Source organism: Mustela putorius, unplaced genomic scaffold (genome assembly GCF_011764305.1).
Source record: "Mustela putorius furo isolate JIRA1106 unplaced genomic scaffold, ASM1176430v1.1 tig00000228_pilon_pilon_pilon, whole genome shotgun sequence".
NCBI lineage: Eukaryota > Metazoa > Chordata > Mammalia > Carnivora > Mustelidae > Mustela > Mustela putorius.
In genome coordinates, this window is record NW_025421322.1 from 25140431 (window position 1) to 25164352 (window position 23922).

General features: G+C 46.9%; 1 protein-coding gene across 2 annotated transcripts in view; it reads right to left on the reverse strand.

Moving 5' to 3' along the window:
• Positions 1-2970: 2970 nt before the first annotated feature.
• Positions 2971-23922, reverse strand: part of ANXA13 (annexin A13) — a 60276-nt gene continuing 39324 nt past the window's right edge. For both annotated transcript variants that reach the window (XM_013051741.2, XM_004743518.3), the window contains 9 exons: positions 22521-22615; positions 19087-19257; positions 16672-16705; positions 16261-16340; positions 15565-15633; positions 15046-15147; positions 10119-10194; positions 6543-6655; positions 2971-3599 (listed from right to left, as the gene is read on the reverse strand). In XM_013051741.2, coding sequence (XP_012907195.1) covers positions 3480-3599; positions 6543-6655; positions 10119-10194; positions 15046-15147; positions 15565-15633; positions 16261-16340; positions 16672-16705; positions 19087-19257; positions 22521-22615 — 860 coding nt within the window. In that variant the 3' untranslated portion in view covers positions 2971-3479. The remainder of the gene's footprint in view (positions 3600-6542; positions 6656-10118; positions 10195-15045; positions 15148-15564; positions 15634-16260; positions 16341-16671; positions 16706-19086; positions 19258-22520; positions 22616-23922) is intronic.

The window sequence follows — 23922 nt, forward strand, 5'->3', positions numbered from 1 at the left end:
GTAGACAATATACACAACTATTCACTGTGACCCTGAAATGTACTCTATCCCACTGGGTGGAAGAGTGTTCAGGATAATCACTTCTTATGTGAGTATCTGGAGACAGGGTGCAAATTGTCTTGGAGTCCTCTGGAAGAAACGAGTTAAGATCCTCCCCAAGTGGAGTGCTGGACTTGGCTCCTATCGGTTCATGAGATTCAATTGTTAATTTTTCAAGAATTTTGTGAGTTTTATTAAATGCAGTGGTTATTAAAAATCAAAGTATGCAAACTTACAATTAAATTATATCAATAACAAATGTACCGAAAACTCCAAATTCATTACTTCCTAATTGTTAAATTTTCCTATGGTCTGCTCGTGAAGTTATCTATTGTGTCTGTATGGTGGAGCTACCATATGCTGGTGTACCTTTGCTCATCTTTTCCCGACTCTGTCTTCAGTGACATCATGTCAACACCTTGAAACTGACCATGTGAGAGTATTTATACCATGGAAAGCAGCAAATGCTACAGATCAGCTCCCACTCCCCCAGGAAAGGGAAAAGCAGGGGAGATGGGCTGCGACCCACAAATGTTTGGGCTGGGCCTGCACGAAGAGAACCATTTGGGACTCCCAGAGCTCCTGAGAGGAATGAGGAGGAGGCTGGAGCTCCCACAGCTGGCCGGGCACTCTCTTTGCTCCACGGGGGAACATCAGCTTCTGTTGTGGTTCAGTTGGGCAAGCACCCCAAGGTCTATGTGACTCACCTGTCCAGGTGGTGAGCGGTGGGTGAGCGGTGTTATGGAACCCAAACAGGGACCAGCACTGAATTTCATGCGGAAACCAAATGCACCCATGGGAATGGCTCCCTCTAATGTAGCCTTGTGGGCAGGGTTCAGACCCCTCCCCATCTACCTGAATATCTGGGGAGGAGCTGTGGCCCAGGCTCTTCCTTTTAACTTTGTCTTCTCTTTCTCCCCTGGGCGCCCTCCATAGGCAGGCCCTACCCTCTGGTAGGGCTCGGGGAACAGGGGGCTTGGGGAATGGTGAGGTGGGACCTGTGCAGGGCAGGGGCGTGTGGAGAGGAAAAGGAGAAAATTCCTGGCCTGCCACGGGGCGGGACATTCCTGGGACAGACCAGACAGGAGCTCTCCTGAGTCCGCCCCCAGTCAAGCACACGGTGAGCAGTAAGCAGTATTCCGCAGCCACAGATGGAGGAACCTGCTGCCTTGCTCAGTAAAGTTTTGGAGAAAGGCCTGTGGACCCGAGCTTGCATGGCAAAGGGCTCAGGCATTAGAGTCGGAAGAACGTGGGTTTGAGTTCCCGCATTTCCCATGGGAGACCTTGACCAGACAAATGACTTTGCTTCTTGGTTGGCTCAGCCTGTTTCTGAGCCCGTGAAATAACCTTGCTGCTCTTCTCGGCATGAGGGGTGGCCTTCAACAATCTCAAAAACAGCGGCTGCTGCTAACGGATCTCCTTTCCTTCTGTTGGTTTGTTTCTCTGTGCTTACCGGGAGCTCAGATCCCGAGAACTGGTTGTCTTGTTTCTGTTTTTAAAAGCAAAGGCCAGCTTTGGCAACAAGTCAGTCAACATAGTGATCTGTCACTAAGCTTGGCTCTAGAAAACCTTTTTATGTGCTGAAGCTCATAATGACCGCGATGACTGATGGATAAACCAGTGTGTGGAGGACACAGATGTTAACGTCTCGATGTGTCAGTCATCATTTTATTGCCACTAGAAAGACATCCCATGACCTGACCGTTGATACTGAGAGTTTGGCTTATTTGCTCTATGTTGGTTACACCACCAAGTCCATTGCCAAGGCCCAAATCTGATCATGTTTCTCCCTCACTTAAACATCTCCAGTGACCCCCCATTGCCCAAAGGCCTGAGCCCACGCTTGGCAGGCAAACCCACTGCTAATGTGATCCAAACATACTTTTCAACGGCTTCACGGCCTGCCTCCCCAACCCTCCTTCCTTTTACCGCATCGATGCCCGGGAGAATGGATTTCACCACTTCCTGAACACATCCTGCTTCCCCATGCTTGAACCTCTGCTTTTGCCCTTCTACTTTGTTTCTCTGGACGATTTTCATACATTCTTCAAAACCCAGCACACATGCATCTCTGTGAAGCATTTTCCTGTTCCTTCAGGCAGAGCTGTGGGTGCCCTCTTTTTGCTCATGGGCAGAGAGCTGTGCCTGTATTCATCTACTTAGAGCATTCTGTTGAACATGGAGGCCTGAGTCTCCATTACCAGCCTGGTAACCAACTCTTCAGTTTCCTCTACTGATAAATGGGAGTAATATTAACCTCATAGGGCTGTCGAGAGGATTAAACACGAGAGTGTGCTACTGAGCCATGCCAGACACAAGTAATCACCCAGTAAATGATAACCGTAACAATCAGATCAAAGTGTCCATGTTCTCTTGACAGTCCCCTCTATGTCTAGTAACACATGGCTGGGAGACTAACATTTTGAACAGAGATTCTATAAGTGTGGGACCAATCTGTTTGAGAGTCAGCTCCCTGACCTTGATCTTGTTGGCACTGTGCCCAGCCCAATTGCATCTGAAGACCAGATCTGAGGACCAAGTGGCTTAAATGTCTAGGGCGGCAAGAACCATTTATACCGGGCGGCAGATTAGTGTGTTTTACCCCTAGTTACTTTCCACATGGACACCTCAACTGTTTCCTTGCTGCTAGCCCTGATTGTTGTCTTTGGTGATTATTAATAAAGGTTATTGTTTGCATTTCCCATCTATGTTTGAATTTCACAAGTCTTGTGTTTCCAGGACAAGAGCCAAACTAATCAACAGAGTCTTTGGAAAAGCAGTCAATGGGTGCATAACCCACTTTAATTACCACTGAGGATTTGACATTGAACACACTGAAGGAAAAACATTTTTTAAAGATTTTATTTATTTATTTATTTATTTATTAGAGAGAGAGCACACGCACAAGCTAGGGGTGGGGAGGGGCAGAAGGAGAGTGAGAAACAGACTCCCCACTGAGCAGGGATCCAGACATGGAGCTCGGTCCTAGGACCCCAAGATCATGACCTGAGCCCAAGACAGATGCTTAACTGACTGAGCCACCCAGGTGCCCCCACAGAAGGGCTGTCCTTTAACCATTCAGTCCTCACCCACCTCTGTGTGATACATATTCTTCTGAATGTTTTCTTACAAGTGTACTTCCTTTCATCAACGGCTAATTTCATTTGTGTTCAGAGAGCATTCAGTTCACCAGGCTACAGGGAAGCCGAAAGGCAGCTCGGGTACCTGCTAAGCCAGCATTCGGGGTGACCGGTCCAAGCGTTTGGAGGCTGCTGCCCTTCACCTAAACAGCTTGGCTGGGCTACGGTATTCAAGCTGCCAAGAAAATAAGCCAGGACTCTTCAGTACTTTATGTGCTGGAGTCACATTTACAGATCTGGTTTGAAATGGGCTCTCAACAAGGGTGGCTCCTCCCCGGGCTCCCGCTCTTCTGGCTTGGTTCAGTGCAAGAGGGCCACTAGCAGCTTTTGGAAGTCCCCAGAGGTGTCGGAGCGAACCATGTCAATGAGAGACTTCTGATACTTCTCTTGGAACTTTGCTTTTATCCCCTGAAGGTCCGCCTGGAGGAGACATGACAACAGCTATGAGGACAAGAACATTTATAGCCTGTTCCCTGTGAATGCAGGCAGGTCCTGTTCTGAATAAATTGTCCTCATTTGCTCATTTATGCCATGAAACAACCCTTCGCAATAAGGACTACTGTTATTTTGTTTTATGAATGGGGAATGGAAAGCAGAGTCTATATCTCTAAAGGTTGAATATATGTATTTATTTATATATGTAAAATATATATTAAAAATATATATTAAAATATATATATTATATATAAAATATAAATATATATGTAAAATATATATATATGGGAATGGAAAGCAGAGTCTATATCTCTAAAGGTTGAATATATGTATTTATTTATATATGTAAAATATATATTAAAAATATATATTATATATAAAATATAAATATATATGTAAAATATATATATATCTCCACCTCTGCAACTTTAAGGATATACTTATATCCCAATATAATTTTATTATGTATTTATATCCCAATATAAAATTTATGAGTACCAAAACTTGAATTTCATATGATTTTTATGTATTACGAAGTATTTTTCCTTTGAGTTTTTTATAGTCATTTAAAAATGAATCATTATTAAGTAGCAAGCCTGGTCTACAGGCCACAATTTGCTGACCCTTCGTAAAGGGTTAAGAAAATTATCAACAGAGATTTGAAATGAAGCTTTTTTTTTTTGGCTGTTGTACCCTGTTCAGCAAGGCTATCAGTGCCAATCAACAAAATTCAAATCAGTATCAATTTGTAGGGGTTATTTTGAATTCATGGATAACTTGAAAAGCCTGGGTGCTGGAGATGGGCAGAAGACTCAGAAGGAAAATAAATAAAAAGGTTGTTAGCTCCAAACACTCTTAGAACCTAGTGAGGGAGACCATACTTGCACCAATGGAAGTACAGAGAGAAATGTCTCATGCAAGCAGCACAGAGCTTTCTTTAACAGGGACTTGGGTTCTTTTTTTAATTTTTAAGACTGTAGACTCTCTTGTGCATTCTAGACAGATTCATAAACTGTCCCTTAGGTTTCTGGTTCTTCTTCCTCCTGCCTCCATCGGAGGGATGAACTAAGAGGGAAAGAAGGTGTGGGATTGTGCAAATGAGGGATTGTGCGAAGTGGGCGCTGAGCAGGAGGGAGACTCCAGCAGGATGCGGCTCTCCTCTCTGGTCCCCCACTTGGCTCGGGGAGCAGTTGGGGTGGTGGGAGTCAGTGTGGGGAGTGGGATGGGCGACACTGGGGCTCCGTTCTGGTACCAGGCAGCTTTAGAAGATTAGGGGATCTGGCCAGTACATTTCACTGGGCCTGAAGAATTCCGAGGGAATGACCCGTATGTGGAAATGATCCAGGATATGTGGCCAACCCCAAGATGGGACAGAGCATTTTGGAATGACCATTCCATGGCTCACGTTGCAGTGAACGTGGAGTCCCCACAAGGCCCAGGGAGCCCCCCAGAACCATCCAATCCCCTGGAGGCTTTCAGAAGCCCCGCCCTGCTCCACTGCACACCTGCTTCTTTGAGCCTCAGGATCTCAGAGAATTTTCGGGGTGGGTCGGAGGGTGAGTTGCCAAGGGACAGAGAGACAGAGAGGACGGGAGATCTGGGGAGGGAAGGAGAAAGGGAGACTCCGGAGAGTGGCAGAGAGACTAGAGAAGGGAAGGAGTGGGTGGGTAGCCAGAGTAATAGGCTGGAAGCGAGAAGAAAACCATGAATAGTGGAGGAGGAGGGGAAATTCCAGGAATAGAAATTAAAAACGAAAGAGAGATCTTGTTGCTAAGTTATATTTTAAAATGGTGTCAGATGTTAAGTATTATTTGTCAAAAGCCACGGGCCAGGATTTGGGTTGGGATCTATCCCCCTTCAATTAACAATTTTTGGAGGGAAGATGTCTGTGTTTTTTTCAAGGGCTCAGTTAGACTTCATTCTGCGACGCTTCTCCTACTACGGACGAGATGCCACGTCCCCTTCATTTTGTCTCGCCTTCACTCTGCGGCCCCTTGATCCAAAGCATCCACTGAGAATCTTGACGGCTGATCCCAAGCTTTGGGCTACTCATCTCCCTCTTTGTTACACGTGGGCACTCTCAAAGTAGGGCCACATCGTTTGCTACTCCCAACAGGGCAAAAGTACATTCTTAAGAGGGCGAAAAGAACCTTAATCCTTTTATGTAAAAGTACACACACACACACACACACACATACATAGAGAGAACATAACAGAATTAAAGAGGGCACTTGATGGAAGGAGCACTGGGTGTTCTACGCAACGATGAATCACTCAACTCTGCCTCCCAAACTAAGAATACAGTATTGTTAATTAATTGATTTTAAATTTTAAAAAGAACATACGTGTATTTACAGAGCGCAATATATACATACAGAACATAAACAGATACACAGTCTATCTGTGGTATTTTGAGGGGAGTGGTGATGAGGAAAAACACTGGGTCCCAAAGGCTCCTTAGTAGGATGATTGATAATTAAAAAAAAAAAAAAAAAAAGGTTGAGAAATATCGTCTCTTGTGCAAAACTGGGCTCCTGTGCTGTGTTCAACAGTGGGCCCAGCTCTTGGCTCCCCTGCTGGGTGACCTGTCTGCCATCAACCTTCCAGTGTCTGTTTCGTCTTCCTTAAAATGGAACTGAGCATGGCTGTGCTCCCCAGAGCGGCCCCGCCAGGTCCCCTCTGCACAGGCCACCAGCTCTCCGGAGCCACAGATGGCAAAAATAGAAGCAACTATCATTATTGTATTTTTATAAAAAGAAACAGATTGGAGCACGGCACAGTGTCTTCCACAAAGTCTGGGCAGGCAAGGGCTGTCTGTGTGTTACTTTTTCTGTAAATAGACCCTGAAGAAAAACTATTTGTGGATGACATCAGCGGTGGCCAGAAGAGAAGTGGCCGCCCGCGTCCTTGGAGTCGAGCGTGTCTTACCTCAGCCCTGGCCACGATGATGTGAATGAGTGTCTCCTCATCGGTGCCCGCGCCCTTCATGGACTTGTACAGACGGTCAGCGAAATAGCCCTCCTGGTCCCGGGCGCACCTCACTGGGCAGGACAAAGGACCAGAGAAGGAGAGGCTTTTAGCATGGAGACCCTCTGAAGACACAGTTGACCCAGAGTGTCACCTGGCTGCCCTTGGAGCTGACTCAATGGTGAGATGTATGTTTGAAAGGAGCCAGATCACACTCTAACGGGATCTGGAAGATTCCCCTGGCTCAGGGCGTCTGGGGTCTTCAACCAAGACCTGAGTCAAAAACCCCTTCAGCATCACCTGTGCTGATCCCTGAAGGCCCTTCAGAGGGGGAAGAACGCTGGGCACACCCTCAGGCCTTCTCTGCCAAGTTCATGATTCTTACGAGCAGAAGTAATTTTTCTTATCTATAGGAAATCTCGGATGCTGGCGTTCGGTTCAGAGGGGAAACACGCACTGGCCGGTGACACTATGTAATAAAGCTTCATAATCGTGAGCTCACTCTGCTGGACCGTGGCCTACTTTCCTGCGCGAAACCACCTTCCCATCCTTTATTTTTCCTCACGGGGTTTGCTTTGCGAGTCTCATCTCGGAATCTTTTCCAAGTGCCCCACATTCTTCTTAGTTCTCCATCTGGAATGCGGCCGGATGGAATGTCTGACGCGGTCTACGGACCACCTTCCTGTGTTCCTGCTCGTTTGCTCTTTTCTGGTCCTCCCCCTGCCTGCCAGCTTTGAGCTAATCCCCAGAGAAGTGAAGCGCAGTCCGGTTCACCGCTCAGGCTCTGCTCCTGCGGGGAAGTCACAGCTCCGCTCCCCACCTCCCAGGGTCATGGGGACCCATCGTGACAAACATTTTGGGGGAATGAACCACTTACTCTTTAGATGTTGACATTTACCTAGAACACCACATTTTTGATGTTAGTAATTAGTAACAAGTAACCCGTTTAGCATAAATGCGGAATGTGCGTCCTTAGTATGTCCTGAAATGGGAACTCTTGTTTTCTGGGTAATTGCCTGGATGACGGATCCTTATGAGCACTGGAGAGGAAGAGGGTTAGGGAAGCAGGGCCTAGGTTGGGGGAGAGGGTCTGTTTCTTGCTTTTATAGGCCATGTGGACTCCCCAAAACTTTCAGTGGAGAAGAGCCCAGCCTCAGGTGTCTGACCTCTTTATTCAGAAAATAATCCAAAAGCTGTTGTACTGGTGACCGTTGTGGGGAGAACCTGTCAATTTGGGGAGTAGCATATTTGAGACTCATTTAAGACCCTCCCCAGTGCAGGACTCACGGATGCTCAATTGTCTGCCTAATGTCAGGATGTTCCAACCCTTCATTGGTGTCTTCTCTCCTGACATTCCTGGTTCCTGATATTCTGGGAAGAGAATCCTCAACTTTCCTATTGCACACAGTCTACACCTGGTGAATAACGTCATTATTAACAGCAGCAGGAATCCCTTAAGAGTGTGGAAGGGGCTAGCCAGGAAAATGTGGGGCTAGAGCTGTGGCATGTAGCCAGCCACTCTGAGGACAAGACAGTCCCTCGGGGGAGCTTGGAGAAGCATGGCTTCTGGGCCCCATTCTTGGAGATTCTATTAGGTAACCTGGAGTGGGGCCCAGGAAACTGTATTTTCTCACACCTCCCCATAGAAGATTCTGATGCCAGTGGTCCGTGGAGCCCACTGGAGGAGTGCTGCCCCAGAGGCTGCAAGAGGTGGGAGTCACTGGGTCTCAAATTTAGCCATAAACTGGCATCTTTATGAGTCCGGTATGAGGAGAGAACTGTGAAGTTTACAAAAGGGAACTGTGAAGTCATGTTCTACAACTTGTGTGCTTTATTCTTAAGGTTGTTTCTTTTCTTTTCTTTTCTTTTCTTTTCTTTTCTTTTCTTTTCTTTTCTTTTCTTTTCTTTTCTTTTCTTTTCCTTCCTTCCTTCCTTCCTTCCTTCCTTCCTTTCTTTCTTTTTCTTTCCTTCCTTTTTTTTTTGTTGAGGTAGTTTCTAATCACTTCTAAGTTTGCTACCACTGGAGTACAATGAAGTCCTGCATTTCATGATGCCCATCTCCAGGGACATAGTCTGTCCTTCCCCTGTGCTCTCTTCACACTGGTTCTTTTTATCTTTACTGTAACCTAATCTGTTGGTTTGTGGGTATCCACCATGGACTTTAAGCTTCTTAAGAGCAGGAACGAGACCCACTTGCCTCTGATTGCTGCACCTGGGTTAGGTGCTAACTAACTGTTAAAGAATGGAATGACTTTTTTATTATTATTAATAATAATTTTGATAGTGGTTTGCCAGCAATAATTAATATTAATGAAGATTAATATAATCTTCTGACTGAATTCCGGTATTTTCCTGATTTCATGGGTTGCAAGCACAGAAAGGATTCGGAGCCTCTGAGTCAGGCTGTGAGTGGATCTCTCCATCCACTTAAAAGACTCATCTTCGAAGCCCTAAGGACAGTCGTCCATGTATGTCAGGGTGGGTCAGGAACGACACCAGGGATGTTTAAGCCTCTGTACATCATAGTAGAGGTCCTGCTAATTTGAATGCAAAATGAGGATGGATTAAAAAAAATCAATTGCTGACATTGTTCAAAAAATTTTTTTAGAACCCCCACAATAAAGCAAAACAAGAAGTTTGGCAGATAGAGCACATTTTTTAACTTTCAGGGCTGCTTTTTCAGTTCTCCCTCTGAGAACTGAACTGAACTGTCGGGATCTATCTTTCCATTTCTTGTGCTATTTGGGACGGTGCCGTCAACTCCTCACCATAGGAGCATGGACAATGGACAATGCCTTCATTCCCGGGCTTGTAGAAAGGAAAAAGGAGCCTGCCAGACACACTGCCATGCCCATCTTTCTGCTATTTCCTGCCTATAGGCAACACCTGGAGAGAAGGTCGTGATGTTCGCTTGGCATAAGAAAGGTCTGGTGTCCCTCCCCAGTCTTGCTAAAGAGACCTCATTCATTCTAAGTATTGAAGGGAACCATGGAAAAGAACACCCTCGAGCCATCAGGCATGGGCAAAAACTTGTTCATGGATTGGAAACCTGGCGGAAACACTTCACGCTCTCTGAGTCTAGACAATGGTCCCAGACTGTTGACAGATGCTTTTGTGGACCCACCATCTTAATGGGGCTGTCATGGAGGCTGTGGTGCATCCTACCCAGATGCCCTCTTCAGGAGCAAGGCACTCATTCCAACTGCTGCCTACTGGCTGCTCATGGGTGAGTCCCTCCCCAGGAATGCTGCTCCCCCTGCCCAACCCCACCAAGGAGCTGCCTTACCCAGGGTTGCAAATGCTCCCAGGGTGCAGCCATTGTCTCTTGGTTGCTCCCTCTGGGCTCCAGGGCTCCATGGGGGTGGGGCAGCAAATCTCCTACCGCATCACACTCGCTCTCTCCCTTACCCAATGCTGCTTCGAGGTGTGGTTTCCAAGCTACTCCCTAAAGTCTTCCAACACGCCAACCTCTGACTCCATGTCTGGTTGGGACTGGCAGCCCAATCTAAGGCAGGGACTCCCCATGGTCTACTTTACCGAGAGTTAAGTAGACCTTCTGCAGATCTCCCGATGTTTCTTCTTCAATGGCCTCTTCGATGTCTTTGTTGATGAGCTGGAGAGACAACCAAAGGCCAGCTGTTATTCCAGGCTTTGCTTTTGGCTTTGATACTCGTGGGGTCATTTCTCTACAAAAAGCACTGAACTCTTCCAGATTTGGTCATGCGGCTTTAAGGAACCTATCTGGCCCTGTGCCTTACATGGCTGGGGATGGTGGCCCCCATGTGAGTGGGGGTTCTCATGGCTGATGACTTTTGACCTCTAGGGGGTCAGATTTGACCCAGTGAGGACCACTCCTTTGGCCTGTATGCTCATCTGTGAAATTGGGAGTGCGAAAACAATGAATCTGTACTGTTACAATAATTCTTTACATCTTGGTAATAGTTAAGTTTCCAGGGTCGTTCTTAAAATTCTTTTCGCTTCCCATTTCCTAGGAGGCTGTCTGTGGTGGCAATCCTCTTACGTGTACTGTTCTCATCTCCCGTGTCCTGGGACTGGGGACTCAGCCACCCACAGTCTGGGCAAAATAAGCAGTGGGGACTCTGAAGTTCATGATAAGAACTTGGTCTGATGTTTCTGATAGAATGGTGCTGCCTGGGCTGGGAGCCAGAGGGCTGACCACATCAAAATGCCACTTTCCTTCACTCAGGGGTGATTCCAAATGATCCTGTATTCACCATCGGCCCACCTATCACTCTGCACACCATTCCACATTAGGTTTCTTTCCAAATATTTACAGAAGCTGAAGTTCAGAGTAAATGGTGACTGTGTTTCAGGCGAGGACCACCGGGGCCAAACTCAGGGTAGGCCAATGAAGAGAAAGGAGGGCTCTTGGTTGGGTCTGGGGACATGCAGTTAAGCATTAAGAATACTGAAACTTCTTTCATAGAAATTTTTTTTGAGGGTGTGACACAGTTGTGGTTCCGTAAATAATCGGGGTCCTTGGGGACACACTGGTGTGTGTGGTTTATTCCGAAAACACAAGTGGACAAAATATTCTTTGCAAAGCGAGCAAAGTAGAGGTAGGGGAGGGGAGGAGGGTTGAGATTTAATGAGACCCTGGTGCTTGATCTCCTTGTCAGGGTTCGACATCTAGAGGGCCGGTGTGGGTGATGGACCTCGACGGTGGGGACTGGCTTGGGGGGCTTTCAGTTCTGTCCCTTCCTTAGCTGTCCCCAGCCTCTCTTCGGTTTGCTGCAGGAGCTGGTATTTTGAAAGGGACTGGTTTCACTTTCCCACGAACAGGGTTCTCGTTCTGCAGACTGAGATTGCATTTCAAGAGGACATCTTGTTCACACAGGTCTGCATTTACTAAAAAAATAATCCTCACATTAAACCGCTTTCTGTTTCCATTGTTAACACTGGGCCAGAAGAGTGCATTACATTTTCTGCAGACTCTCAGTCGTACAACAGATCAAAGCAGGAAAGGAGCTGTTCTGGAGAGGTGGGAGAGAGCTTCTGTACCCCAGCCCTGGGCTATATTGCCGGGTTTCTGCTTTCTTCCAGCCTCTTCATCACACAACTCCAGGGGGGCACTGCTCACCTTACACCCTCTTGTCTCCCTCTCTCCTGCCCACATCCCCCTCCTGGGAGCTACCAAGGCACCCCCAGGGGCTCCACGGAACACAAATGGAAAACAATGGACTGGCCCAGGCTATTATGAATCTCTTTTGCACATGGCGGCCTTTTCACTGTAGTTACTGGAACACTTAATTGTTAGGGGGCTCTTTAGACAGATCGGGTTTTCCAATCTTCGTACAAAACACAGAGCCCAGGTTGGATTCCAGACAAGCCTCTGAGGCCTCTAGTTACCAGGTAGTGTGTCTGTTGGAAGATTGTTAGAAGAATAGAGGAGACATTTCTTTTCAAGCCGATTCACCCAAAGAGACAGCATTCCCACAGCAGAACTCTGGGCCCTCTGGCTTTGGCCCAAGTGGTTAGAGCTAGAGGCTCTGGAACAAGCTTCAGAACACAGAGAGGTGAGGGGAGAAGTGGTGACAGGCGTGGTGGGGACACAGTGTGCCTGGGTCTGGGTATGTGGACCTACAATTTATACTGAGCTCTGTGTAGGGAACACACCTCGGCTTCTTCTTCTTCTTCTTTTTTTAAGATTTTATTTATTTATATGAGAGAGAGAGTATGAGAGGCAGAGTGAGCAAGTACACAAGCAGCGGGGGGAGCAGAGTAAGAGGGAGAAGCAGACTCCCCGTTGAGCAGGAAGCCTGATGTAGGATTTGATCCCAGGACCTGAGATCGTGACCTGGGCTAAAGGCAGACCCTCAACCAACTGAGCCACCCAGGGGCCCATGACTTCAGCTTTCTAACTATACAGTTAGAAAAATATCTAAATTGAACTATAGATTTCTAACTATACAGGCCTTTTGTGGTTGGTCACCTTTGGGACTGTGATGTTCTGGTGTGGTGTCTCAGAGAGGGGGAAGCTCTGTTAAATGGCGGGGCTTTCTGAGAGTGTCAGTAGTTAAGGCTCACAGTTGGAGGGCAAAGAAAGGGTAAAACGCTAAGTTTTCATGCCAAAATAAAAATTCAACTCTATGCCAGGAACGACCTTTGCCACATAACATACTCCCGTGATCTCATGCTAGCAGCTTACTGATTTTAGCCAGAGACCCATGGGAAGAATTATGAACCAGGGTCTTAAGATCAGGGGAAACTCACAAAAATCAATGAGAAAGATCAAGATGGATGTTGTTCTGGGAAGGCTTTTGGAATGATGAATAGGTAATATGTTAGAGCTAGTTTCACGTAAAGAATCATTAAATCAGTAAATTATCTTATTGTCCATTTGAACTTTATTGGACTACTGACAGTTGCTAGTGTTTATTGAGCACCTACTGCATGCCCTACTACTATGCTCTTTACTACTATTAACTCATTAGTTAATTACCAACCCTATGAAGTAGGCACCATTATCATCCCTGTTTTACAGTTGGGGAAACCGAGGCACAAAATCCTTAAAAACTTGCCCGAGGTCATATGGCTAGTAGTCTAGAGCAGACCTTTTAAATTTTAACACGCACCAGAATCACCTGGAAATAGGACCCAAACTCCAGAGAATCTGACTTAGTAGGTCGAAGGTGGGGGCTGAGAATTCTCTCTCTCTCTTTTTATTTTAATTAATTAATTAATTAATTAATTCCTCTCTTTTTAAATAAGAGAATTCTCATTTTTAACATGTTCTCAAGTGAAACTGATGCTGCCGTGTGGGGATTAATTTTGAGAACAACTGGCCTGGAGGGTATCCTTGCAGGTGGCTCATAGTTCAAGTACACACACACATACACACACTCCCATGTATGTGCGTTTCCAGAGTGATCACCAATGGCAGCCATCCCCCGGAACTCCAGCCATGGCCCCAGCCATGTGGGAAGAGGGTGTAGGTCATGGAGAAGTCTTCTAGCTCAGAGTCTACATAGTTCCAGGAGCAGAGGCCAAGGGAGTGCAGGGTCAGCTGGCTTTGATCATGACTCTGGGCACGATTTGAAAGCAGAGGGCCCTCAAGGCTTATATACAGTAATGATAAAATTCCTAAGCTTTATTGTCTTTTCATCTGCTGGCAACACACAGGAAACACTATTTCGAGTGAGGAGCGGCCAGCTCCAGCCGAGGTAGAGGCTGGGGCTGGGGAATCTTGCAGTTCTCGTCCACTCTCTGCTACTGGCTTGCTGTGTGGTCCTGATAAGTTACAGATGGCGCCTTACTCGTAACAGACTTTCCTTGTCCGACAGTTGTAGGTAACACTGGCTGCTCAGCCTACATTACGTAGCACTATTGTTGTGACACTGAAATGAGATATGGGGCACAGAAGTGCTTGGGATGGTTAAAAGCACTCTCCAAGTAGGTGGCTCAGTGGGTTAAAGCCTCTGCCTTCGGCTCAGGACATGATCTCAGGGTCCTGGGATCGAGCCCCGCATCGGGCTCTCTGCTCACTAGGGAGCCTGCTTCTTTCTGGCTGCCTCTCTGCCTACTTGTGACCTCTGTCTGTCAAATAAATAAAATCTTTTAAAAAAATTAAAAAAATAAATAAATAAATAAAATGAGAGACAGAAAATCTGACATTCCACAAGAAGGCTTCTTGCAATTTAAGACTGATTTTCAGGGTAGGACTCAGCACTAAATGCCTTGAGATAACGAACTCCTCTTCTTGGCTTAAAATTATCATTAGATTAAAAAAAATAATTGTTATGAAAGTCATTTATGCACGTCTTTTCAGGAGCCTGTCTCTGAGGTAGATGCCATCTGTCGTGGGAGTGGCAGGCACGTCGTCAGCTCAGCTGTAAATTGGAATAATGAGAGAGAACGTTTGTGTGCCTACCACCTGCCACGTACTATTCTGAGCCTTTTCCCCGTATCTTATTTAACTCCCGAAAGAATCCTGGATGATAAGGATTGTAAGTCAAGTCAGGGTGTAAGTACAGTAAGGATGATAAGGATTGTGGTCCCTGTTTTACAAATGAGGACAGAGAGGTCGGGTCACCTGCCAGTGATAGGACCAGGATTTGAACCTGGATGCTGACTCGAAGGCTTTGCTCCTCAACGTGGCTCTCCTCTGCTTGCCTAGTCTAGGTTGGAAAATGGGTTTCCCAACCTTGGCACTGCATTTGGGCTGGATAATTCTTTGCTGAGCTGCCCTGGGGGTGTTTAGTGGCATCCCTGGCCTCAATCTACTAGATGCTATTAGCACAGTCTCCCCACCACCCAAGCGACACCCTGGAATGTTTCCAGACGTTCTCAAATATCCCTTGAGGTGGGGGAGAAGCCAAATCACTTCCGATTAAGCATGACTGTTGTCAGAGACCCCCCCCGCAGTTCCTGATCCCTGATCTTCTTCCAGAGATAAGAAGTTTTAGTGGAATCCCGCCTGTTACCCTAGGACTTGTTTACTTACCATCTGGTAGGCTAGAAAGGTGGCCCGTAATTGCTTGTGGCTCCTCTTGGCCAGGACTTCAGTGAAGGCGAGCTCGTCAGTGCCCCAGCGGCCTTCCCCTGCCTTGTGGGCCAAAAGCAAACATTCTGAAAAAAGCCTTTTGCAGAAAGACTGAGTATCCTGTTCTGTGACCAGGCCTCATTGGCAGGAAATCATAAAATATACACCGAATAGAAGTCAAGTTGATCGACGAAGCATGTGAGGCTTTCACCTCGAGTAGACTTCACATATTTATGTATATTATTCATGTCCTCCCTTGTTCCAAAGTGGATCTGATGTGGTCAACTCTGGAGTGCAGGAGTAGGAACAATTCTTAGGGTTTCACGAAGACTGTGTATATGAAGAACTATTTTAAAGATCATACTTATTTCTTAAGTAACTCCCGCTTTCATGACATAAAGAGATGTTTGCGTAAAACAGCGCTAATAAATTTTTGAAAAGAGAAAGAATGAGCTGAGGCCCGCCGGCCAACCCACTTACATCATACAGATTTTTGGCATCCTGACCAGCTAGATCTTTGTCCACATCATCTCCTTCATCGCGATCAGCCTAGAGAAATTGACACGTTGTTATTAACTTGAGCTCCTGCTTGACCACAGAAGACAGAAAGAGAAAGTCCTGGAAAGCTGGGGGCCATCTCAGAGGGGTGGCGTGGAGGAGGTGGGAGCCCGGCAGAGCCACAGTGTTGCTCTTTGCTGCCATCTTTAGGGCACAACTGATAAACAGAGTAACTTCTGAGACAACACTTGGGTTTTCTTTCTTGTAGGAACAAGGGTCACTCCAAACCCCAGGACCTTGAAGCAGGCTGAAAGCAACCTCATAATGTCCCCTAGAGTGACTTCATTGGAAAGTTAATAGTGTTCCTTTAGAAGTATCGCTTTTCACCCCTCGGAGGTTCCTGGTATGGAAGAACCCTGAGACTTGGTCCTGGAAGGTCCTGGAAGTCTAAGCTAAGTAAGCCCTTTGTGGCAGGCAGAATTCTAGGTTGACCCTGAGCAGCCCAGCCTTGCATGATCCCCTGCCCTTGAATGGGGCTATTAAGACCTGTGAATGTAAGCTGTCGCTCCTATGATTGTGTTACATTACTATACAAAGGAAGTTTTACAGATATTATTCAGGTCTGTAATCAGTTGAGTTGATCAAAAGAGAAGTTCCTCTTAGTGGGGCTGATCTTACCTGTAGCAGGGACACCAGAATCTTTTTTAGGTTTCCACTGGTATCAGCTTTGACATCTGATTCAAGGCTCCTGTCAAATACTTTCAAAGACGAAAAAGGGAGGGGGAGAAAGCAGATGATTTCTTTCCCAGAGGTATTTTAAAAGGAATGTTCTGTAAAATTTATTTATTTTTAAGTTTTTATTTATTTATTTATCTGAGAGAGAGCGAGCGACTGAGTGTACAAGCAGCGGGAGCAGCAGAGGGCAGAGGGAGAAGCTGACTCCCTGCTGAGCCGGGCCCGATGCAGGGCTCCCATCCTAGGATTCTGGGATTATGACCTGGGCTGAAGGCAGACGCCTCACTGACTGAGCCACCCAGCTGCCCCAAAAGGAACATTCTTTACCCAAAGTCAGAACAAAAAGTCACTTACACCTTTGATAGGCTTCCTTAATGGCGATGATCTCCTAGGAAGAGTAGTAAAAGAAAAATCATTACTCCAAAGTGGGATGATCAGTAGGAACCACATAGAGGGAAGCGGCTGGAGCCAGACTCTGGACTCAGGATGCCTCTAGAACTTCCTCCAGAGAGAACCACGCCTGGTTCCCTGGAGGTGTGAAGAAGCCCCTTGTGCAAACTTTCCAAGCCACACAAGTGACATGCGCACTCTCCTTAGTTAAAAGCAAAACTACTAGTGCCAAGCTAACATCTGACCGCCCACCGCCTCACCCCATCCCATGTCCCCATCCCCACTCTGTTCGTCAATGCCACAAGCTCAGTGAGTATCTGCCCAAGGATCCGTCTTCCCCTCTGTACAGGGATGGATGGGCTACTGCAAATATATAGCATTGTTCCGTGAATGCATTAGGAAAGTGCCATACTGTATATGTTGTTCTTTGACTTATTTTTTCACTAAGACGCCTTGGAGATCCAGCTCTGTTGATGCGTAGTCACCGGGTGTTTTTTCAGGGATACAAAATGTTCCATCCCATAATAAGCCACCGCTTATTCAGCCAACCTCCCGATGGCTGGACATTTAGGTTGTTTCCAGTTTCTCTCTATCTGAAACAGGCTTCGTTCAGTCCACGGGATGCTGTGTGCAGGAGGGCAGGCCTCTCTCTAGAGTGTGGAGTGGGAAGATGTGCTTTTTGTATTTCAATGACTCGCGCTGAGTGGCCCCTTCGGGAGCTGCCTCAGTTTACATTTAAGCCAGCCAGGTCTGAGAGCAGGCGTTTCCCCAAAGCTTCACCGGGAAGCTGTTTAAGAGAGTCAGCAGGCAACCGGGGGTGGGGGGGAGGTGGTGGGGGCAGGGGAGGTGGTGGGGGCGGGGGAGGTGGTGGGGGCAGGTGGTGGGGACAGGGGAAGGTGAGGAGCCTGCGGGGACGTGAGGGGACACAGGGGCTGGTGGCCACTGACCACTTGTGGCCATGCAGCTCTTTCCACTCTCCGCCTTCCAACCCGCTGCCGGGATCTGTCTGAACCTGAGGGCTGCTCTCTCCCTACTTTTCTTCTCTCTATTGGCACCTCTACTTGATCTGGAGGGAAAAAGAGCTTGTTTGTTGTTTGAGAGCAGGGCTTGAAGGAAACTAGATTGAGGAGGAACCACATGTGGTCAAATAACAGAATAATAATGACTGGAACCTTGCCAAGGCAGGCTGCCGACTGACCCCATATTGGATGCCTCCTGGCTGGGACTACGGTGTTTCCAGAAGGTGGGGGATGTTGAGTCGGGAACGCTGTGTATCTACTGGACCAAACTGACAGCATCCTCCTTTGCTGACCCTTCCCCATGGTCCGGTCCTGAGTGGAAACTCCCTGAAATGGAGGGGTTTTATTCTCTTGTGGAAAGAAGAGAAGTCCAGGGATGCTTAGGAAGGGGGTTTTGGGGTTGAGGCTGTAGCTTGGAGCATGGTCGTGCTTCAAGAAATATGCTGGACAGCACAGGCTGAGCAGAAGGAACCAACCCAGGGTCGTCCGCACTCAAGGCTTTGAAAACAACATTTCAGCATCAGAGCTCTGTTGAAGCTTTTCCTTGCTGTCTGCTCCAAACGCTGCTTCTGTTTCCTACCTGGAGGCTTCAAAGAATGTTTGGACTTTCTGCCGTTTTCCTTGCTGGACTTCCCCATCCGACATGGCGCGTGGTTGTGGAAGACGGAAGGGGTCTCTGAATGATGATTTGTGGACCCAGTCTGCCCTTGATGAGTTCCCTGGGCCTAATGGCTTCTGGAACCAACAATGAGGCTTCTACCAAAACCTTCACAAAGGCTCTTTCCAGCTCCTGAAAGGTCAGCGTGTGCCCAAGGGACAGGGGGTAAGGTCTGCTGAGAGAGGCAGAGGGAAACCTCCAGGAAGGTGCCGGAAGCCAGGAAGGGTGTCACTGGGATCCCCATCTGCACCACCTGCCTCTGTGCCTCTTTGCAGTCCTACTGGTACTCTAGGCTAGACGACAACTGCGGACAAGGCAGCTGCACAAGCGCGCGTCGACCATGCATTGCGTTATTTGTGCCAGAAGACCTGCAAACCCAGGCTGGGAAGAGCAAAGTAGAATCTTGCCTCCTGCATATAAAACTCTGCATTCCTTTAAGAGAAACAAAAGCTACGTCAACACAGCTGTTCTGGAAGGATCTAGTCTGTCAAGCCAAGGGCAGCAACACCAAAACTGACAGCCGGAAGATTGGGAGAGAGAGCTCTCCTGCACAGGACAAGCAGACGCATTTCTGTCCGGACGCTGGTTCAGCCCCCGAGTAGAATGCAGAGAATCGTTTTCCTTCTGGCCGCTGCTACCGTCTCTGACGGGCGTATGAATGCTCCCTCAGGGGCTGGGGCTGAAGGCTTGGCTGGAACTAACCTTATTGCTTCTTGTGCACAGGATCTCGATGAGCACCGCCTCATCTGTGCCCAGACCTTTCATGGCCTTTTGCAGTTGCCGGGCATCATACTCGCTGGGGCGGTCCAGGAGGGCCAAGGCTGTCTTCTCAAAGTTCCCACTCAGTTCACTCTTGAACACCTCCTCCAGGTCCTGTAGGAAGACAGCAAGAGCCCTGACTGGGGAGGGGCCCAAAGCAGAGGGACAGGTGTGGCTCTCCCCTCTGCATGGCCTCAGGGTCAACAGGAAAACTTCCAAGGACACTTAGGGAGGGGAGTGAGGGGACAGAGCTCTACCGGCATGAGTGACCTGCTCTGGAGGACACTGGTGGCAGTCACCTTCCTAGCCAGAGACTTCCTCTCCATCTTGTCCTTGGGCTGGCAGATAGGCAGAGAAGATTCCTTGCTTAAGGCTGAAGACCCCAAAGATGAAGGACAGTAATAGCCAGCATTTGCTGGACATTTTAGGGTTCAGAAAGCCTTCTCCCTGATCTTCAGAACAGCCCCAGCAGGAGAAGGATTGGCATGATTCCCATTTACTGACCCAAAAACTTGCCCCCAAACACTTGTTCGACTAGAAAGGACTGAACTATGGGTTTGTTATCTCTAAGAGGGGGTCAGATCCTTTGTCATCCAAATGGGAGTGGGTTTGAGAGCGCAGGGGCAACAATAAAGTAGCAATCCTTGCAGGCACACAGCAGGAATAACGGACCGTCCTGAGCTCACCACGTGTAGTTGTTTTGGTTAACTTGTTAAACCTGAATAGGAGACACGTGGGAGCACTCAGGGAGAAGAAACGAAGTATGTGAAATGCCCACTGGCACCTGTTTTTAGCAAGTGTCCATCATCATGGGTATTTTCTGGCAAGTGCCTCTTATTATAGGTAAACTGCCTGCTCCTACCAGTGTCTCTCTGACATGATGGGTTAATGATGAAAGGGACAAGAATTGGTATTCAGTCTAACTAGAGTCGCCAGTGCCCCCAACGTCAGTCAAGGACCTCAAAGCAGGACCTTCCTATCCAGATGGCCCCCAGTGGGTCAGACCAGCGGGGTGGGGGAACCCCCGGAGCAGCTAGCATCTTGGGAACCCAAATCACAGCACTTAGTGGGTCTGGCCACTTGGCAACGCGACATGATGGCTAACGACATGGTCCCAGCAGCCGTGTGACTTTGGAAATGTATTTTTGCCAAATGTCAGTTTCCTGCTCTGGAACATGCGGGGTGGGTAATAAGACTCCCTCCTTAGGGTTTTTGGGAGAAATAGCAGAGACAATCCGTATAAAACCCAAGCACAGTGCCTGGCACCCTTTACATGTTCAGTGAGTGAGTATTATTATTATTCTGTGCTGCAAGGAACTTTTGAAGAATGGACTCATCAGCCCTTTCTCACATGAACTTCTGAGCTCTGAGCCTGGGAGAAAAACTTCGAAGACTTTGTCTTATGGGATCTGCAGTCTCAAGTGGGGGCCGTGGTATTACTGTATTACTGCTATTACTGTCTCCGTCTTAAGTCTCTGTCTAATGCTGCATCCCGGGAAGGCAGGCCTGCGGTCAGTGCCCCACAGTGTGGATCCACCCGAAGACTGGACCTGACTTTTCAGGCCAGACAGCCATTGTATAGAACTTGAGGGGAGAGAAATCCCAGCTGCCTACTCTTTCAAGCCACAAGCATGAAAACAAATTCCTGTGTGTTTAGATTCTGTTTGGACACAGAAGCTGGCTCGAGATCTCTCTGCTCTAATACTGGTTTTCCTGCTCACTAGCTGTGTCACCTTAAGGTGCGTGTTCTCTTTGGAACTCCGTTGATGGGGGGACCTAGATTGGTCCCTTGCCAGGGTCTTTGAGCTTCAGATGTGATTCCAGACCACCTCCTTGGCAGTCCCGGCTGTCTGAAGCATCCATGAACTGGTGTGTAAGTAAATGATGGGCACATGTTGGTGTTGCAAACTTTGAAGCTGGAAATGCCCAAGTGACCTTTAGCAAAGCCCCTAAGTCCTCACCTCGAGCTCATTTACTCTGCTTTACCCTCAGGCTTAAGAAGCCTGATCTGACTTTCCACGAGGGCAGGGTGGGGGGTAGGTAGATGGGGCACATGAGAGGCTGCTATGGTTAGGCACGCCGACGAGGATTAAAGTTCAATGTCGTTCAACTCCATTCCATGCAGCTGAACTGCAGATTCACCTACTTTGGTCAATGTCTTCAAGGAATGACATTGACCAGTCCGACCGAGAAAAGAGTTGCAGAGAAACTGTAAAAGCACAGCCATCTGGGCCACATAGTGTGGAAAGAAACAGCTCCTCTCGTGGCAATGGGTTCTTTAGGAGTGGACGCTGGCCCCGGACTCAAAAGAGTGGGATTGGAGTGTTGGCTATTTTCCTTACTAAACATGTGATTTTGCATGAGTCATGTATGCAGGGGAGCTGCAAGTTTCCTCTCTGTAAAATGGAAACAGTCAAACCTAGAATAGCTTCCTTTTACTGACAGGTGCTATCAGGAGGCTGGCTGATTCTCTCAGCAACCTGGGAAGAAAGGTAAATCACCACTTTCATTCTGTGTGTGAGGACACCAGGGTCTAAAGAGATCATTGCCTGCCCAGAGTCAAGTAAGTAAGAAAACCCATTTCTCTACCTATTTATACATAGACGGATTGAAACTGTAAAGGTTTTATAAATATGGATTCGAATATAGCATAATGATCATATGCTGTATTTGATTATTTTTGATTATTTGATTATTATATATGATTATTCATATATTTGATTATATATGATTATTCATTTTGCATGCTAATAATTCTAATGACATTAAGAAAAGGTTAAATTGTGTCCATCCCATATTAATAAAGAAAATAGAAACCCTAATGCACACTTAAAGATTTCTATATGTAACACCATCAGCAACAACAAAAAGAAGAAAAGAAACATGAAGAAAGAAAACACGTGTTCATGTTTAATGAAATGGAGGTTTGTGTTTTGTTTGCCTTTTTTTTTTTTTTTAGTTTTCTGTCATAATCACTTACGAAGAATGCATCATTCTTGAAGCCTAGTGAATAGATGAAGAATTCTTGTATGAAGACCCACCTGTGAAAACCAGGTCCCAAGTCCCTGGCCTATCTGTATGGTAATAGGTAGAAATGGTCCAAATGAGTGGGGAAATGACAGGGGGATTATAGAGTAAGGAAGTCGATTTTCAGAAAGGGTTTAGGAGTACTGATTTTGTAGGCTATTAAGTTAACAACACGATTTCAGTTTTTCTGTAATCAGTTAAAATTGTAAAGAGTAGTTCCACCTTGTTTTCTCTTGAGCTAACTCGGTAAAGCTTTAAAGATATTCTGTGCTGCCTTGGGAGTGTAGAGCAAGCAGAGACTGCCTAGGCCAAGGCTGTGTGTGCCTGCTTGCAAGGACCCTTGGAATCACCTTGCCATACGTTGCCTTGTACTTCTGCTTGATTTGTTGCCTCTCATCAGATGTCCTGCTTGATAATATCTCAATGATGGCTGGTTCATCGGTTCCTAAAGTGCAAGAGAAAGACACAAGGCCAAGAGTGAGTAAGAAAGAAGATGGAGGGGCGCCTGGGTGGCTCAGTGGGTTAAAGCCTCTGCCTTCAGCTCAGGTCATGATCCCAGGGTCCTGGGTTCGAGCCCCGCATTGGGCTCTCTGCTCAGTGGGGAGCCTGCTTCCCCATCTTTCTCTGCCTGCCTCTCTGCCTACTTGTGATTTCTGTCTGTCAAATGAATAGATGAAATCTTAAAAAAAAAGAAAAAAAAAAAAAGAAAGAAAGAAGATGGAGGTTGATTTTGGTTAATTCTCAGGAAGCTAGGGCCATGGTCAGAAGTTCTGGGGGGAACTTAGATGGACCCTTTAGCATTAAAATCTTGTGGAAAAGTGTACTCTTTTCACTCACTTGAGAGATATCTATGGGGGCCTCACATTGTGTGAAGCACGGTGCTGGGCATTTTAGGAGAAAGAGGAATGGGTATGGCCTTAATTTCACTCAAGAGAAAAGAGAACAAATGTCCACACAGAAACTTGCACAGGAATGTTCACTGCTGCATCATTCATAAATGGCTAAAAGGTGGAAACATCCTGAATGCCCATCAGTAGACAAATGGATGAACAAATGTGGTATGTCTAAACAACAGAGCATTATTTGGCCCGAAAAAGGAATAAAGTAGTGATACATGCTTCAGTTCGAATGAACCTTGAAACATCCTGCTAAGTGAAAGAAGGCAGTCAGGGAAGACCACACATTACGTTATTCCATCCCTAGGAAGTGCGGAATAGGGAAATCTGTAGAGACGGAAAGTGGTGTGGGGGGGGGGATGGGCAGGGGGTAATGACGAAAGAGCAGGAGGTTTCTTTTTCAGTGATGAAAATGTTCGAAATTGACCGTGGAGATGCTTTCACATATCTGTAAATATATTAAAAACCAGTGAATTGTATACTTTAAATGGGTGAATTGCATGGTATGTGAATTTATACCTCAGTAAAACTGAACAATCCCCCCCCCCCAAAAAAAAGGTGTGGTTTGTTCCTTGGTCTCCATGTACTTCAAACTGAATGGAAAAGATCAAAATATAAGCCCCTGGGGCGCCTGGGTGGCTCAGTGGGTTAAGCCTCTGCCTTCGGCTCAGGTCATGATCTCAGGGTCCTGGGATCGAGCCCCGCATTGGGCTCTCTGCTCAGCAGGGGGCCTGCTTCCTCCTCTCTCTCTGTGATCTCTGTCAAATAAATAAATTAAAAATAAAATAAAATAAAATATAGGCCCCGATTGCTACAAGATCAAGTCCACCTATAACCCTGTCCATCTCAAGAAAGA